The sequence below is a fragment of the Panthera uncia genome, chromosome X, assembly GCF_023721935.1.
Source record: "Panthera uncia isolate 11264 chromosome X, Puncia_PCG_1.0, whole genome shotgun sequence".
In the NCBI taxonomy this organism is placed as follows: Eukaryota; Metazoa; Chordata; class Mammalia; order Carnivora; family Felidae; genus Panthera; species Panthera uncia.
This window is the reverse complement of record NC_064817.1, coordinates 107,991,098-108,004,763: the sequence shown is the minus strand read 5'-3', so window position 1 is coordinate 108,004,763 and position 13,666 is coordinate 107,991,098. Positions and strand designations below refer to the sequence as shown.

Here is a 13,666-nt window from a genome sequence, read left to right as displayed (position 1 = left end):
GCCTCGGTGGAAGGATGGAGGGCCAGTTTCCCAGCTCCAGGCCCTCTCGCCTAAGGTAGAACCACCTAGGCAGCTATTAAAAAGGTAAAGCAGGGGCGCCTGGGTGGCTCAGTCGGTTAGCCGTCTGACCCTAGCCCAGGTCATGATCTCAGGGCTTGTGAGTTCGAGCCCCGCATCAGGCTCTGTGCTGACAGCTCAGAGCCCGGAGCCTGCTTCGGATTCTGCGTCCCTCTCTCGCTCTGCCCCTCCCCTGCTCATGCTCTCTCTCTCTCTCTCTCTCTCAAGAATAAATAAACACTAGAAAAAAAATTTAAAAATAAAAAGGTAAGGCAACTGCTTCTCATCTAAGCACCCCCCCTCACCTCCAGCCTCGCTAAACTGTGATTAATCAAGAGGAAAACAAAGTCTCTTTTTAATCCCCTGCAGCCTTTCCAGAGCAGGCTGGAGATAAAGACCCCAATTGCTTTTCCCTGAACGGGCTTCACATCATTCATCAAAGGCTATCGCAGTCCTCCGGGGACTGTGCTGTCACCGAGATACTTTGTGGTGCAACCGAGCTTGAGAACCGAGTTTGTGAAAACATCACCAAGGTCGGAAAGAGACCCCCTCGGAAAGATCCCCCCACCCCCCACCTCCCACCCCCGCCCCCAACCCGGCGGCGGCGGGCTCGAGGGGCTGGATCACAGCAGTAATGTTAAGGGCTCTTTATTATTCAAAAAATAAATAACAAGATAATCACAAGTTCACTCTGGAAACAATGGAGACTGCAGGTAGATACGAGAGATTTCCTTTAAATACAGTCATTTCGGGAGGAGGAGTGGGCAGGCTGAGAGCGGCTGCCTCTGCTCTCTTCCTCCCACCTACAGTGGTGGAGACTGGACAGGGTTGAAATAAGAGAACCGAGTAGTAACAGCCTGACTGTGTGCGGATGAGGGGGGCGGAGGAGGGAGAGAATGAGTGTGGGGCGGGGGGAGGCGGGGGGGGGGCAGGGTTTTTCAGTTCTCCGCCGCAGCAGACTTTCTAGAGCCTGCCCCCTCCATCGTAGGGGCCGCAGGAACCCGGAACCAACGTCTTCAGTAATCAAAGACATCACCCACTGAAAGACACTGCACGCAAAGACACAAAACTAAACTTGACGAATTTTCTGCCGTTTACTCTGAACTCAATCTGTGCATAATGGTCTCGTCTTTTCATGGGACTCTCCGGACGGCTGCCTCGGGGGGGGGGGGGGGGGGGGTGGGCTTGCCGCTTCAGACTATAGACGCTGACGGACCCGGGGCCTGCTTGGGCTGCTCGGCCCCGCGATTCGCGAGTCGCAGCCCTACGGGCCTGGGGGTGTATAATAAATAGTTCTCCGCGAGGAGGATCCTAGGGTTATAAATAGGCAGTTCAACAGGGGGTGGGCTTAACTGCTTTGCTAGAAGACCACCAGCGTGAGCTCAGCCGCGGCCTGCGAGGTGCCAGTGTTCAGAGTTTGAGCAAGCCAAAAGACGTGAAGCCCGTCCCGTGGCTCACTTGGCTCGGATCAGTCACGTTCACGAACACCGAAGCCCCCGGATGCAGTTCGAAGACTCCTCCCAAGTGAATGGATTGCTGCCCACAGGGTTTGGAGGAACTGCGGGCATTTGCAGCTCTGAGTAAGACTCTCTCGGATCCACTCGGGGAATGCAGGCAGAGGCTGGCTATAAACGGAGCTTGACTCGAAGCTTCCCGATTGGAACAGAAGGTGACTTGGGCGTAGATATAATAGAGTCCTTGTCTTTTGACGGCCAGCTGCTTCCCATTCTCGAGGGTTACCAAGTTGCTGCTTATGGTGTAGTAGCCTTTGGGGGCCCACTGGAGAACTGCAATGGAGAGGGGAGATTCACGGTGAGACGACGCGTACGTGGTTCGCATTCTAACACAACACAGAGTCTAACGTGGGGCCCTGGCTTCCTCTACGAATGAGAGTTTGGGGGGATAGGGGCTCCTGAGGACCCTTCCGGACCTCCGTCCACGGAGCAGCTACAACTCGGCAGCGGCTTCGGACGGAGCTGGGTTCCAATCCGGGCGTCGTGCAAGCCCGCACAGGTCACTTAACCTCTCTGAGCTTTTTAGTTCCTCCTCTGTAACACGGGGCTGGTAGCACAGCGTCTTTCAGAAACTTGTTCTGAGGATTAAGTACAGCCACTGTACTTAACGCGGTGAGTTTCCTTCTTCCTTTAGAGCTTTGGAAGCCGATTTGCCCGTGAACTTTAAGGTGTGAGTGATTTCAAAATTCCACGTCATAAGTCACGCACGCTAACCCGGTCAGACAAAGCCCTCGCTAACAGGAACACTGGCATCTTGCTCTCCTGGGATTTCACAAAGTCCAAGAGCTGCCCGTTCCACGTAGCTCAGCCTTAGCCCACAAGGGGAGAGACCCCATTTCTTCCTCCCTGATCGTGCTGTCGCAAGCCCGACCTGCCTCCCACAGCAAGGACTAAAATTAGGCAAGGAAGTATGAAAATAAACCTGTCATTTCACTGTGTGTTTTGATCTTCCATTGTAGTGGGGCGTCACCAACTTGAAAGTACCTGTGTTCTTGTGGCGAAACCTGAGTACCCACCAACAGTGTGCCATTTTCTCGGCTGAGATGTTGAGTGGGTTCAAAGTAGTGTGTGCGCCCGATTTCAAATCTCAGCTCCCACAGACAGCTAGACTGCTGGCTGTGGGGGTTGGGGAGAAGTGAAAGTATCGATCATTTGCTTCCTTGAGCTCTTTTTTTTTTTTTTTCTTAAATTTCCTATTTGGTGGTCTATCGGGGTGTCAGATTCAACCTGTCAAGACTCATCCTTCGGTAACAGGAAAGGCATCCTGAAATGTCTGACATTTCCTGGCCCTCCAGACCACTCCAGAAAGGACGCTTCATTACTGGGCTTTCACTTTGGGACCGTTTGACAAAACAAGGGCGCGGGTTCTCTATCTTTTAGTCCACCAACATTATTTTCCTAAGCCCTTTTACCTAATCTTTGTCCTTGCTGTGGGATCCAGGTCACGTTTGTGGCAGCATGAGCGGGCAGGAGTGAGGGCTTTGGGACTGGGGTGGGGTGAGGGATGTTACTGTCTTGGCACCTGATCGCCTGTGGGCCTCCTGGGATGCAGACGGGGAAATACGCTAGGACCAATATCGATCATGGGTCTTTGGGCAGAATCTGAGCGCGGTGGAATATATCCAAGGGCCAGCGTCTAGGTACAGGTGGACAAAGACCAGCGGGAAGCTACTCTCTTAGGTGGTGGCTCTGTTGCTGTCATGCAATCTGGATGTGCCAGTGTCATGTGAACAGCCACCCTGGACATGCCCATCGACTCGTGATGTTTTCCCATAAGTGTATTTTCTGAGAATGGCTACTTGGCAGAATTATTAAACGTTGCAGGAACAAGGGGTAGGAACGAAGGGCTTTACGCGGCTCTTCCGCCAGCTAAAGTACAGTAAAGTAAGCTCAGGAACGACACCTTGCATTTGTGGAGCACGTGGCAGTATAGCCCTCTTCCACATTGGCTGATGCGATGCTGAGAGCCACCCCGTGAGTCAACGAGGCAGGAAACAGCGGTGAAGGCACTGGCCCGAGCTCATCTAGCAAGTGGTAGTCACGGTCCTGGAATCTCAGGGTTCAAAAACTTCCTATCCGGTGCTCTTCCTTCCATATCATGATCTCCGACAATCATTTATGGGTTACACCCACTGAGACGCCCAAGCTGCCTCACATATGAGGTGGTGTCTCCTCTCCTCTCTCTCTGCCTTCTATTTCTATCTCTGTCTCTTTCTCATTGTGTGTGTGTGTGTGTGTGTGTGTGTGTGTCTCTTTCTCTCTCTCTCTCACACACACACACACACACACACACACACACATGCTGTGTCGAACTCCATTCTGGAGCACTGTGCTGCATTTTTTCCCGAGGCGGTTTCACGCTCGTGTGCACATTTCCACCCATTTGGCAGATGCAACACACTCTCTGGCACTGGCTATCTCAAGGCACACGTTTGGTTGAAAAAGATCTCAGAGCCAGGATGATGGCAGAACACATATGGAAATAAAATCATTCGGAGTTGCAAAGATTACGGCGTGTCGTCTGTTGTTGCTTCATCGGGAAAGCTAACGTCCTGACAACGATCGATCTTTGCAGAATGGTTTTACCTTTAATTTCCCCGGGGTTGGCCCCAGCGAGCCCGGGGTTAATCATACAGGGATTGACAGATGGCGGGAAATACCTCCGGAGGCCCATTTACGCACAGTGAAGAGGGCTTAGCATGAGGGATGCTCCCAGTCGGGAGGTCACTCACTACCTGCCATCTCTTCTATGTTGTCAGAATAATGGTCCCTCCACCCAGCAATTCATCATTTGGAATCGGCCATTGAACAAGAACATAATGAGGACATCGGGACTGCTTCCCACCTCCTTTTGTCCCTTCAAGGCCCATCTGTCCGTCGGAGCTCACTTTGAAGACAAAGGAGGGCGGACGAGAGGTGTATGGGTGGGTTGGTAGACTGGGCCCCAGAGGAGGAGAGGAACCTGCCCAGTAGGCCGTGTCGCTTCAGCATCCCCGCCCTCCCGCCCGGGTGCCCGACTCAGATGCTTTGGACTTACCGGACGCTGTGCTACTGCTGGCCTCACTTATGACATGTGCTGCAACTCGAGGATCCTGATCGCCTGAAATTGAAACCAAGAGCCAACTGTCAGGCCAAGAGCAATGCGAAACTGCCCGCAGAGCCATTGGATCTAGTTCTGCAGCCACGTAAGAGAGGCCGGGCTTAAACCGGTTACGCAAAAGGAAAGGTAAAGTGGTCTGAAGTCCCTGTCACAGGGACAGGTTGGTTTCTGGAATCTGAACGCCTGAACCGGCTCTTGGCACCGAGGCTGTTCCCCTAATGGCTCTTCGATACCCGACGCCTCTCTACCTACGTGGACTCCGGCTAAACTCCTGGTCTCCATGAAACATATTTGGAAGCTTTGCTTTTGGAAACAGCTCCCATCCGCTGGGGATCTCACTGGGCGCCCAGGCCGTGTCTGATGTGGTCAGGCAACAGGCCAAACTGTTGTGCCTATCTCGAGTTGTTTCTCGTGTAGAAAGCTTGCTTTTTAATCAGATGTGCTGATCTCCTGAGTGCAGAGACTATGAGGAAGTTTCTCCCCCCCCCCCCCCCCCCGGTAATGGGCCTGATGTCAGACACCTTGGAGGTGCCCTATAAATATTGAATCAAATTGCAGGACCTAGATAAGCAGTTTCGTCAAGTTGATCCTTTTCCTGCAGACCTCTAGACGGCATCCATGTGAACTGGTTCCTCAAATTTCACTGTAAGTAGCTGACACGATGGTACCACTCAACACATCTTACGGTCATTCTGAAGACAAAAACCTTGGTGGAAATCAGATGACCCGTTGCGAGCGCTGAGTACTCTCTTTGCCCCAGAAAACAGTATCTGTATCTCTGTCTGTACCTATTTCTCCGGGTGCATAAATTTGCAGCAGCCATAGCATCATTTTCACTGACTTTGTGAATGACAGTCTCTACCAACACCCGTCCACCAACACTCCATCTCTCCCATAGTCAGCTGCTTGGCCCACTCCAGGCATTATAGTGTTTGTCTTGGGGGTGTTATATACTAAGGGGAACAGGGAAAATTAGAGTGTCCAGAAAAGGAGGTGGCCGGGAGAGGAAAGGCCCTAGAAAGCATCGTAGGAGGAACAGTGGAAGACACTGGGGGTGTTTAGCCTGGAGAAGACAAGGCTCAGGGGCCACGGCTGCCATTTTCAACATCTGGACAGTTGCTGTATAAGAAGAAGAATTCTGCTTTGCTCAGTACGACCCCCAAGAGCAGAACTGGGTCCAGTGAGTGGGAGATTACAGGAACAACTTTCAACTCCAGAGGAGAAAAGATTTCTCTCGAGTGGTATAGCGATCTTATTATCATTATTAGAGCCACTTAAAAATGGACCCAGATGATTAATGAGACAGAAGGTGCCTAGGCGTGTTGGATCAGAGGACAGATGGTCAGTGCTGTTGTGAAGGAGATGCATATCATGTGGGTGGTGCTACATTTGAGAACCCTTCCAGTCGAGACCCTTTCCGCCCCTGAGATGTTTGAGATGTTCTGACATCAAGAACAGGGCGAAGAGTAGAACGTCGTCACACGGTATCGTTCCTCGATCCCAGATGCTCCACTGGCCACGGTCCCCCATGAAAACTTGTTATCGCTGAGCGGTGAACGCCCCTGCTCCCAAATGATGACTTCCCCATAGACACGTATAAACAAAGCCTTCCCAAATCGCAGGCATTAGAGAAGGTGTCGATTTGGCCATCGTATTCCTGTTTTATTTCTAGGGCTAAAAGTTCCCTCATTCATCAACCGGGCTGTTCAGTGTCATCAGCCCAAAACTTCCTTTTAGTTTTTAAGTATTCATAAAAATGAGTAGAGAGCAACCTACCTTTTTGCATTGCAACATTTTTTTCTTTCTTCATTTCTTTGTTTAGCATTATGTCCTAAAATAAGAATCATTGCAAAAGGTCATTTTGACAGGAAATCGGGCGTGGGGGTTTTAGAGGTATCATTCTTTGGGCGTCTGTCATTGCTTTATCGCCTGTTCCTGGTGAGGATTATCACACGGACTTAGATCCTGTCATTAATTCCATCATCCTGATTGGGAGCCCATGGCTCTGACAGATGAGCTGACAGCCCAGAAAGCCCAGGGGCGAACCTGGAAGCAGAATCTGGGCCTTATTAATCTCCGCTGTGGTGCTCTCTCCAGACCAGAGGCTGTGGTGCTGACCCTTCCTATGACCCCAGCCTCCCTGCCTCTGACAGGTATTGACAAATAATGCTGAATGGGGAGACGTTTCTACCCTGGGAACTAGTATATAGAATATTATTAAACACGAAGCATGGTGTGTGTCTATTGGAATAAAATTGGTCTGAAATCTCTTAGGAAATGGTAAGAGTAAGTTCGACCTTGGGAAGAAATTCCAGACTATGAAAAGACCCTCAGACATTTTTTTTTTTTTTATCCCTGTCAAGGGGATGAGGGAATTCTCTGGTTGCTGGTCGCCTTGCGTGGCCTGTATTTATTTAGAGTAATCAGCAGATGGGAAACACAGATAATCTCCCAGTGATGCCAGCGTTCAAAGGCAAATGCAACACTTCTTGAGGGGTTGCTTTTCACTTAGCAACTGGGGAAAGCTGGAGGTACTCAAAGAAGTTAACAGGGACAGCCCTCAACGCAAGCAGGAAGGCAATAATGGCTACGGCTGCCATTTTAAAGATCCTGAATACGAGGCCTAGAGGGCTTAACTGGCTGGCATGAGGTCACCCAAGGGGTCTGGGGTGGAAGCCAAGAGCAGAAACCGTGAGATCACATTCAGAGGCCGACTGAGCTCACACCATCACTCTGGACTCTAAATACAAGGGAGGAACACAGTAGTATTTTCACATCTGATCATCAAAGTCCCATTACCGGACTCCATTTTCTATAGGGCCCTTCCTTTTCCGTTCTTCCCCAGAAGGAATCCGTGGCAGTACTGTTGAGGGTCTCGTAGGCTCAGCTCGGTTGCCAGATGTGAGGGTGTAAGCCACAGAGCCCTAGCGGGGAATCTGAGCCTCGAAATGCTCACAGGGGCCCGCAGGGCTTTAACTTTCCACTTGAGCTAGATTGTGGCGCTGAGAAAGTGCGGTGACAGGAAAATGTTTGTGAGACAGCAAGTAAACAAATGAGCATTTAGTGTCTTTTCAAAAATGGAGTGTGATGATCGAGGGTGAGATACTTTTAGGCTACGTGAAAACGTGAAGTCAGCAAAGTTTGTCTTTTATGTGCCCAGCCTTGCCTTTCTGTGAACTTTCCCTCAGCCGCACTCCCCAGAGCCTTTTTCCCCCCTTGCTTCACTCCCCACCTCGACCGAAAGACTTCTTAAAGTTGACTTTCAGAAAATCTGGGACTGGTTATTTCTCTCTTAGTGGGAAGTCTATGTGGCAGGGACGGACAGGCGGACCTTTACCTTGAAGAGGAAATGCTTTGACACCTCAAAGACGTCTCAGGCCTCAGTGGGTAGACGACCCTGGAACTGACCAGTCTAGCGGGGTGGGGTGGGTAGTATGTTTTAGCATGAAATTACACTATTCAACATGCTGCCTCCACTTACCCTAGCATAAACCCTGAATCCCATCCCGTCCAAGTGACGGGTAGGTGTTCCCTGCCTCAGGAGATAATGAGTTGCCTGTTACTAGAGGTGTCCAGAGTTTGGTGACCTCTGGGTAGGGATTACTGGGGAGAAAACTGAAGTCTTGGGTTGATAATTGCATCTGGTGATTTCTTTCTTTCTTTTTTTTTTAAAAGTAGGTTTTATGCTCAGCGTGGAGCCCAGTGCAAAGCTTGAACTCACGACCCTGAGATCAAGACCTGAGCTGAAGTCAAGAGACAGACACCGACTGAGCCACCCAGGCACCCTTAGATCCGGTGATTTCTAGGACCCCTTCAAGTCCTATGATTTGGAGCCCCCCAAATCAAACCTTAGGTTGCCCTGGACCAGTCAGACCGTGAACCCCAGAAAGAAAGCCTGTTAACGCTCACTAAGAATATTAAAATCCAGTTTGGGGTTACTATGCGGTTGGCCTGTTGGATTTTTTTTAAGATTCCAAAATATCGTTTAGAATGAGAAATTTGGGAGAACGGATATCGGAGAGGGGGTCGGTCTTGGAAAAGGACTCGTTGTCTCACCATTGCGCGTATCATACGTAGGTACACAGGGCGCCGCCTTGGATCCCGCCCCTGTGGCAGGAGAGGCAAGGGGCTTCCTCTGTCACACGCAAGGAGCCCTGGGTGGCATGTTGAGAAGGTCTGCCTTTCTAGCATGTGAGACTTTGGAGCTGTCACTATTTTTAGGCAAGCAGCTGGAGGGGCCAAGCCGGCTGTCCTCCTCGCTCCTATCCTGGGAGGCTGGCTTGGGAAGTTTTACACATCTGACCTAAAATAGAGCCGTTAGCAATGGGCAGTGGAACTGTAAAACTCTCAGTAAGAAAGAGGGAGGAGAAAACCCAACAGCCACTCGCACTGCCTTGGAGGGAACGCAAGGCTGATCGTATAATTACAGGACGGCAGAGCAGATAATCTCAGCCCTCTCATTTACAGACGAGAAAACAGGCCCAGGGAGGTGAAGTCACTTGCCCAAGGTCACACGGCCAAGCGCATTAAGTAGGCCAGTTGGATGACTGACTGTTGTTCTGAAAGTGGCTTTAATTTTGCAACACCTCCCAATGCCCCGTGGTTCTGGCGAGAATCCTTGAAGAACCAGACAAACTCAAGTCATGAGAAACTCAAGACATTTCCAAGCCTGGCAGAGAAAGAGGAGTCTCCATCTAAACCCTAGGTTGGCGTAAAGAACGCAAAAGCCAGCAGCAGATTCGGGCTGCGTTCTGATTCCTGTAGGTGACACCTTCATAGGCTTCGGAGTCTTCGCTATTGGATTAAATTCCACCTCAGGGACAGTGCAGGAGGACAGGCGTAAGCTCAGGTTGCACCGTAAGCCCTTTACTCCTGGGTTGAATTGCAGAGCATGTATGTATGTATGTATGTATGTATTTATTTATGATTATTTATTTTGAGACACAGAGAGTGCGAGCAGGGGAGGAGCAGAGAGAGAGGGAGAGAGGGAGAGAGAGAGAGAGAGAGAGAGAGAGAGAGAACCCCAAGCAGGCTCCACGCTGTCAGCACAGAGCCTGATGCGGGGCTCGAACTCAGGAATCGTGAGATTGTGACCTGAGCTGAAATCAAGAGTCGGATGCTTCACCCACTGAGCCACCCAGGAGTCCCTAAACTATACATCATTTATACGTGAGAACCAACTCCTGTTGGCTTATCTAGATACCGCCCCCCCCCCCCAATTGGCACAAAACTGCCTTCAATGTGGGGAGCTGCTTCCTATTCACGGTCCCAAAGTGAGCTGAGGGCCAAGGGTACTTAGTGTTCTGAGAGCAGAACAGGTAGAAAGACTTTTTGATGCTCTGCCTCAGGAGAAGGAGCTTCTAGACTCCTTGTCCGTGATGATGGAGTCCATGTTGTAAATGAAATTCTAAAACTTCTTGTTTGGGGTACCCTTTAGAGGCCCCAGTGACTGCAGTGATTTCCTGCTGGGTCCTCTGTCCGTCTCAGGTGTTGCCCGGCCCTAGGGTGGACTGGCTTCACCAGCAAGTGGTGTTATGTAGGGTCTGGTGTGAGCGGCACCGAGAAAGTCCATCCCCCTTTCCCCACACCTGTCCCCACGAGCAAAGGAAAAGACCTCCCTTTGGTGGCGCCTGAAATTCTGTCACCGGAGAAGCATTCCTTCCAGTGTGAGAGCATCAGCCTTGCGAAGTCCCTGGTACCCACCGTAGCCACCTAGCGTGGTGAAGGCAGGACCGTAACGTGGCCACAGGTCCCCAGTGAGAAGGCATCGAGGTTTGGATGGAAAGACAAGAAAATACCGGAGGACAAAGTCGGTGTCCTTTGTCACGTTCACAGAGGCGGCTGCATGTGTGAGCCCATGATGTGTGCGAATGCGACCGTGAGAGCGCATAATGTCCCCGGGAGAGGCCTTTTTGTTCTTCTCAAGAACATTCTTATGAACACGCACCCTTCCCGTTCTCCTTTCCCTTTTAACATGGGATCTCGGCTTCATTTTTCCTTTCCCTTTTTTTTGGGGGGGGAGGGGGGAGAGGGGGATACCTTTACCCACGTGTATGTATGCACCTATGTATGTAGGTATATGAAACAAATGTCTACGCTTTTACATTGCCAGGTTTCCGTCTCCCGACCTAGCAAAAGCAGTAAAGCGTTTCGATGACACTTTAATGAACAACTGGGCTCCTTACCTTGAGAAAGGCTTCAAACCGGCTTTTAATTTCCTCACAGTTCAGTAAGGATAAGGCCCCCTCTCCTTTGTTGCATTTCTGTAATGTTTTCATGAACACAAAATCTTCATAAAGATTCCTTTCGTCTTCTATCTGTGAAGGAACAGGGACATGAGAAACATAATTCTGGAACATGCAGCTAATGATGTCTGTCAGTGTAATAACCAAAGGCAGCAATTAAAACGCCATATTATCTGAAAGTCCAGGTAGAAATCACAGCCATTCTAATAAACTTCCATCACATTTTGTCCACGTATGATAAGCAGCAATATTCTAGAATGATCTATCCCTCATTGGTCCAGTAATGATCGGTCACTGTGAGCCCAGTCTATAAAATAGTTTTCTGCTGAGCTCGTTTGCCTACTTCATTTTAGTTTGTGCATTTGACTGAAAGAGCCCACCAGGCCAAACACAAACAGACCCAGAACCCCCCTCTTTTTGCAGCCTTGAAAGCTAAAACTTGACTAACCCAGTGGATGGCCTCGACCATCCCTGCGCCTCCTTATCCTGATGGTAACCTTCACGGCCTCAGTTCTAGGCTGGCCTCCCAACAGAGGGCATTGAAACATCCCTGGGGACATGCAGCCTCCGGAGGCCGAACACCCACCATTCCTACACCCGGACTTTTCGGACCAGCCAGATAATTGATCAAATTTCTCCTCTTCATATATGATCGATGTTTTGTTGGCCCGGCCGGCAATGCCCCGCAGGGGAAGTGGGTAGACACACGGAGACAGGATAAATCCTAACGGTTATTTTTCCCTCGGGATGCAAAACCGCCTGCTAAGTTGCTCCACTGTTCTGTTCCTGTAAGTCCAGCTGCTTAAGAAGGTAAAACCCCTCAGAGGGAGACTGAGGGGCTTGCAGCTACCATCAGTGTTTGAAGAATTATAGAGAGAACGCCACGTTTGCTGTAAATGTGCAAATTCTGGGACTTAGTCGTGTCTGCGCTGCTCTGAAGCACTAGGACGTTTCAGATCAAATTCACACTCTCCTCTAATCGGCAATTAAAAAACAAAAGTTGTCTCTAGCAGAAGAAAAGTGTAGTTTTTAAGCAAAACTTGAGCGAATAACCACAGCTAATGTCCACATAGTGTTTACTTTGTGCCAGGCTCTGTTCGAAGCTTGCTACAAGGGCTAAATTCACTTAACCTGCGGGGTGGACACTACTCTCGTCCCCATTTCTCGAATGTGGAAACTGAGGCCTAGAAATAGAAAATGACTTGCCCGGGATCACGGGGCCAATAGGGAGCCGAGTCGCGGTTTGAACCCAAGCAGTCTGACTCCAGAGCCCAGGCTCTCGCCCAGAGACCAGAAGAGGACACCTTGTCCTCCAGGACTAGGTGCCGAACGTGATGCCACAAGACCATGTCTCTAGTTGGGTTCCTACCATTGCCCATCGGGGCAGAACGGACCCCAACCGACACGCCCGGCGGTAAGGACCCCCACACGTAATTAATAAGGGCTTGTCGTTCGTCTTACCTTGTCCAGTCTTCTGTGAAGATACACAGCAAAGAGTGCTGACCCAATCATCTGGGTGATGAGAAACACAGTAAGTAAATACATAAAAATTTTCATACTGACGGGTGGTCCAGGGGCCACGGAGCGGGGAGCAGTTTGGCTATATGTTTCGATCATGCTGTGTTAGAGTTGGAACGAGATCTTCAGACCGAGGAGGTGGCAGCAGCAGCATGAGAACACTGTCAAAGTGGCCACCTTACTCAGGATTAGTTAAGAGCGCACAATCGTTGCAGCCCACACTTCCTGGAAATTGTGTTTCGCAGTCTTCTCTCCCAGCAAAAAAAAAAGTTACGTAAAGGTTTTTCTTTTCTTTTCTTTTTTTTTTTTTTAATTCTACCCATATCATTCCCTTCCAGGCTTTCCCTTTTGTTAGTAAAGAAGAAACAAGTTTCTTCTTCCATACATTCATTCTTGCCTTGAAATGTCATAGGCTTCTTAACAGACAATGGCAGTGTTTTTCCTATCGCTAACTTTCTGGGTTCACCAGTTTCAAGGAAAGTGACAAATTCATCCACCAGCAACCGACTTATTTCAATTTCAATCTTACTAATACCACCCAGGAACCTGGCGTATGGGGAAAGAAACAAACGTCAACAAAAGTTTGGATTGATTTTGTGGCTGCTGGGCCACTGGCGAATTGCTCCTCGAGACTCCTTTCATCTTTAAAACCCAACGAAATCCCAGAAGCTTGGCCAGTCGGGTCTGCATGGCATAAAGCACAAAGGAGGGCTGACAATTATTAAATAGAATTTAGCTGGAAAGGTAATTAGAGAAAAATAAATTTCTCCAAGGCCAAGAGGAGTAAGGTCTTGAAAGAAATCAGTCCCAAACTCTGGGATCGAGGTTAAAGTGGGAATCTTGGCTTGACTTAGCCGGATTGCTTGTCTACGCTGTTCTAATCTGTCAGATAATGGCTCGGAATAGAGACAATAGGCTCCAGTTAAGAGACCTGAATTCTAGTCCTTGCTCCACCAACAAATCGCTATGGACCTCAGACAAATCACTTGACCTCTCCAGGTCTCAGTTTCCCCATCTCCAAAGAGCTGCCTTGCCTAGCCTACAGGCTGTTGTGAAGATCAAATAAAAACGTGCACAGGGGCGCCCGGGTGGCTCCGTCGGTTAAGCGTCCGACTTCGGCTCAGGTCATGATCTCACAGCTCGTGGGTTCGAGCCCCGCGTCGGGCTCTGCGCTGACGGCTCGGAGCCTGGAGCCTGTTTCGGATTCTGTGTCTCCCTCTCTCTCTGCCCCT

At 49.9% G+C, this 13,666-nt stretch overlaps 1 protein-coding gene across 1 annotated transcript; it reads right to left on the bottom strand.

Annotated features, from left to right (window-relative positions):
* Window positions 1–703: 703 nt before the first annotated feature.
* CD40LG (CD40 ligand) lies at window positions 704–12,716 on the bottom strand. The gene is made up of 5 exons (XM_049644354.1): window positions 12,378–12,716; window positions 10,857–10,988; window positions 6,448–6,502; window positions 4,609–4,671; window positions 704–1,844 (listed from the first exon to the last, which is right to left on the bottom strand). The coding sequence occupies exons 1-5, from the start codon at window positions 12,531–12,533 to the stop codon at window positions 1,468–1,470; spliced, it is 783 nt and encodes a 260-aa protein (XP_049500311.1). The 5' UTR covers window positions 12,534–12,716; the 3' UTR covers window positions 704–1,467.
* Window positions 12,717–13,666: the final 950 nt, after the last annotated feature.